Source organism: Hippoglossus stenolepis, chromosome 9 (assembly GCF_022539355.2).
Source record: "Hippoglossus stenolepis isolate QCI-W04-F060 chromosome 9, HSTE1.2, whole genome shotgun sequence".
Lineage (NCBI taxonomy): Eukaryota > Metazoa > Chordata > Actinopteri > Pleuronectiformes > Pleuronectidae > Hippoglossus > Hippoglossus stenolepis.
This window is the reverse complement of record NC_061491.1, coordinates 27,427,894-27,432,748: the sequence shown is the minus strand read 5'-3', so window position 1 is coordinate 27,432,748 and position 4,855 is coordinate 27,427,894. Positions and strand designations below refer to the sequence as shown.

Below are 4,855 nucleotides of genomic sequence, written 5' to 3'. Positions count from 1 at the left end.
ATGAGTTTAAAAGTACCCAGAGGTTTATTAAGTAATTTAAATTAGCTGCACGTTTACCAGTCACACATGAATGCATTGATATATATATATTCTGTTAAAACATATCTGTAGTTTTAACTAATAGAACGTGTCTCTTCTTTTGTTAAATATTTAAAAAGCATAAAATTTAACATTTATAAACTGTATCTATATTTATTGTTTATAAGCAGAATATACATATTAAATAACTTGGCTACAACTCACTATAATTACATCTGTTTATTAATTAATTTGTCAACATGAGTGGTTGTTGCTGTCAAACACATAATAACTGACAAATAAAATAAAACTGATTAAATAACAGGATATAAAGATGATTGTTGACGAATACATTAGATATTAAAATGTGCTTATGTCTACAGAAACAATATTAATGCTATAAACCATTTAACATAATAAATGTTTAGTGCTTTGAAAAGCTTAACGAGTGAAGTGAAATCAGACTAAACAATCACATCTGACTTGTCTCTGTTGTGTTTAATATTCCTGCAGCAGCTTCACTCTCACTCCAGATGTTCTGACCTTTATATTTTAAATAAAAAGTCATATTTAATGTGTAAATGTGGACGATGCGGATGTATTTGTTCTATTTGCTGTGGATTGAGATTTACCTGAATGAACGTGGAGTCCGGAGCAGTGACGACAGGGTTCGGATCCGTTCGGACACCTCGGGTTTATTTGGCTTATCTCAACATGCACTGACGATCTTTACATCTTTACGTCACAGTAACAAACATGCTGACAGGAAACACGTGGCGGGGTTTTCAAAATAATGGTTCGATCACAGTGTTTTTTTACATTCATCCAAATTTTTGGTCGAGTCCAGCTCATAGACTGGTCCAGAGGATGAGGGGGGTGATGTGACGTCAGGGGGTTAAAGAGGGTGATTGTTCACACACACACACACACACACACGCACGCACGCACTCAGACACGCACACACTAATACATTTTGGTTCTCCCCTGCTGCTTCAGTCCATCCTCAGAGTCTCCTTCAGGTGGAGGAGCTGAGGATGCGGGAGTCCGCGGAGTCAGACCGCTCCTCGTACTCCTCCTCGGGGGAGTAGAGGCCTGCTTTGGGCCCCAGCGTGCAGCTCTCCTCCTGGATGCTGATGCGCGGCTCCTCGGGGGCCCTGGACGGGAGGATGGGGGCGCTGCGGAACACGGGGCCCCCGGGTCCTGCGGGGGCTGCGGGGGAGAAGGGGGACACGTACTGCGCGGCCGAGCGGAGCTGGTACTGCTGCTGCAGGGCCATGGTATTCCACAGGGTCACGTCGTTGTGCACGAACGGACCCGCCTGGCTGCGCGTCAGAGAGTTGCGCAGCATGAGCGGGTAGCGCGTGGGCTGCGGGAAGGACGGGTGCTGCAGGGGCACACCCAGCGGGCCCGCGGGCACCACACCCGAGGGGTCGGTCGTGAACCGCAGGGACTCGGGCACGCGGAACGCGGAGCCCACCGACCACTTGGCGGAGGAGGACACCGGGTGGTACGAGCCCAGCGCGTGCTCGAACAGGTGTCCGTTTGAGGGCAGCACCAGGTGCTCGTCAGCGTGCGTGTGCGCGTCCGGACTCCGGCTGGACAGCAGCACCTCGATGGCCCCCACCAGGTCCCCCCCGCAGCCCCGGAGGATGAGCTCCAGCACCGGGGGCTTGTGAGCCGGGAAGATCTTCTTGAGGACGTCCAGCGGGGGCCGGTTGGCCCGGAGGCTGAAGGGCAGGTTGATGGAGCCCGCGAGGCCCTCGATCAGGACGCTCTGCTCCGCGGGGCCCACCGGGTACTTGTGGGGGGGGCTCTCGGTCTTGGCCTCCTTCTCGGCGCCGGCCTTGGGGAGGCTGTAGCGGCTCTCCTCCGGCTGGGTGGGGGTCTCCGGAGGCTCCGGGGTGTAGCAGGAGTTTGGTTTGGAGGCCTCCGGGGAGCTGAGCGGCTCCTGCTCCTTCTCACTGGAGGAGTTCTCTCCTCCTGACGCATCATCAGCTCCGTCCTCCGTCTCTGCAGGAAACACAACACGTGTCAGCAGAGAAACACAAAACTGAGGAAACTAACCTTTCTCCAGTGAAACCAAAGAAAACCTGCTGTAAACTTAATGTAAACCTGCTGTAAACTCTCCTGCAGGAGGAAACTTGTTGTCTCCTCCTCCTCAGATCTCCTTCTCCTCCTCTGAACACAAACTCACTGTCCCATGTGAAGTTGACCCCCTGACTGAAGTAGTGTGATTACATCGGATTGAATGTGTTTGCATCATTTAACACTGATGTGAGTCAGCTGATCTGTTCATGAGTCCAAACAATAGAAAAACACTTTGTGCTACAGAGGAGAAATGTTTATTAATCCAATTCACAGTTATTCGATTTATTAATTTAATTATCAGGTAATTTTGTAACGAAAAATCATCTCTTTACACCAATGAGTGTTGAGCATTACACGTTTTTTAGCCTACTGGTTTAAAATTACACAAATTAATTTATCAAGACAATTAAATCCACGAGTTGTTATTGTGGATTATTGTATATAGTTATATGTATTTATATTATATTTATTATCATGGCCTTGCAGGGGAAAAAAATGAAATATACAAATACAGGGTCATATTCGATAAATACAAAAAGAAAAATAGAACCATGACTAATAATGACCAAACACACTTATTAGTTAATTTCAAATATTAAACTAAGGAATGTTCATCCCTGCAAAAGCCTTCAAATGAATTGGAAAAAAATAAAATCATAAAGTATTTAATCAGGGGGTTTGTTTCTTTTTACATTTGCAATTAAAAATAATTGAAACTTAATTTTTTCCTTCAGATATAAAACAAATTACAATATAATTCTGTATAATTTTATTATTATTAAAATGATAATAAAAGTCTATAAGGATTGTTACTATTTTTTCATTTGCAAAAGTAAAAGTAAACTATTTGAACAATATTTTCTTTTGACATAAAATAAAATGATTCAAATAATATAATATAATAATAAATATTCTTTGGAGGTTTGTGTATTTTTTACGAATCCAAATGAAAAAAGAAATTCCACAAATATCTTATAAAACGTCACAGAACACGAATCATATTTCATCTTTAACACAGTAGAATAATTTATTCCATCATGTTCTGTGATTTCTTTGAAGAAATGATAAATGTTTAGGCTTAATATTTAGTATTTATTAAATCATCTCTTTTTAAACTTAGTTTTGTCCAAACGTGTGAAGTTATTTTATCTCTTAGAGATTTCAGATAATAAAGATCTGAACTGAGTGTTTAAATCTTATTATTCACTTTTAGGAAAATGTCTTTACTTATTGAAATACACACAAAAAATGTAAGAAACAAATGACATCATCTGAAGACATTTAAACATTTAAACATCTTGAAATCAAACCAGAAACTGTTTATAAAGATTAAATTAACAACCACAAATCGTTGGCTCTTTTTTTTTTTACATTTATAATATATCTTCGTTAAAATGTTTTTTAACAACAAATATTTTGGAAAGTTTTATGTTTAAACAAATGTTTAAAACTGTTGGAATCATTTTTAAATTAATAAATTATCTGTATCATTGTTTTTCTGTCTAACAAACAAATATAGCTCTGGACAGAACGTCTCATTTTATTATAACTTTCATTCTCAACTGTGAATAAACACATTTGATAAAGAACATTATTAAACACTTGGATCTTCCTCCTCCACCCTCCTCCTCCTCCTCCTCCTGTACCTGTCTGCGCTGCGGCCTGCACCGGCTCCGAGCTGCTCCACCTCAGCTCCAGCTCGTCGGAGCTCTGCGGGGTGCCCTGGCTCCCCTCGCCGGCCCCGGGCAGCCCGATGCCGGGCAGCACCCTGAGGGACTCCGGGATGAGGCTCTCCAGGCTCTCGTTGGCCTGCTGCCGGCGCAGCGCCACCTGCGCCGCCATGACGCGCTGGCGCTCGATGATGAGGATGCACTTCTCGCAGGTGCAGTCCTTGAAGCGGCAGTAGCGCTTGTGGCCCTTGAGCCAGGACAGGACCCCGTGGTTCCGGCACCGGGCGCACTTGGGGGTCCTCTGCAGCGGGGCCCGGGGCTGGGACACCGGAGCCCCCATGTACAGGTACGGAGAGCCGTATCCATTCATCCTGTCGGCGGGTTCTCCCGGACGCACAAGTGCATGTGCGCAGAGGCGAGGCGGGGACGGGAGTGTTGTTGTCACGCACACGCAGCTGAGGAGGAGACGTGTCGGCTGGAGGATCCACCTTTTCCTCCTCGGACTGATTCGCATCAGCCTGACACGCACTTATGGAGACGAGTAACCAAACGCTGCTACCCGCACGCTCCCGAAACACGTCCACGTGAGGACGAAGAGGAGACACAGAAGCTGCTGAGCATCAGATCCACACCCACTTTCCTCTGAGGTCCAACATCAGATCCACACCCACTTTCCTCTGAGGTCCAACATCAGATCCACACCCACTTTCCTCTGAGGTCCAACATCAGATCCACACCCACTTTCCTCTGAGGTTCAACATCAGATCAACTTCCTCTGAGGTTTAAAATCAAACTACTTCCTCTGAGGTTTAAAACCAGATCCACTTCCTCTGGGGTTTAAAACCAGATCCACTTCCTCTGAGGTTTAAAACCAGATCCACTTCCTCTGAGGTTTAACATCACAAATACTTCCTCTGAGGTTTAAAATCAGATCCACTTCCTCTGAGGTTTAACATCAAACTACTTCCTCTGAGGTTTAAAACCAGATCCACTTCCTCTGAGGATTAAAACCAGATCAACTTCCCCTGAGGTTTAAAATCAAACTACTTCCTCTGAGGTTTAAAACCAGATCTACTTCC

General features: G+C 44.7%; 1 protein-coding gene across 1 annotated transcript; it reads right to left on the bottom strand.

Moving 5' to 3' along the window:
• Window positions 1-680: 680 nt before the first annotated feature.
• dmrt3a (doublesex and mab-3 related transcription factor 3a) lies at window positions 681-4,518 on the bottom strand. The gene is made up of 2 exons (XM_035166373.2): window positions 3,753-4,518; window positions 681-2,028 (listed from the first exon to the last, which is right to left on the bottom strand). Exons 1-2 carry the CDS (start codon window positions 4,288-4,290, stop codon window positions 1,034-1,036), a joined length of 1,533 nt encoding a protein of 510 aa, XP_035022264.1. The 5' UTR covers window positions 4,291-4,518; the 3' UTR covers window positions 681-1,033.
• Window positions 4,519-4,855: the final 337 nt, after the last annotated feature.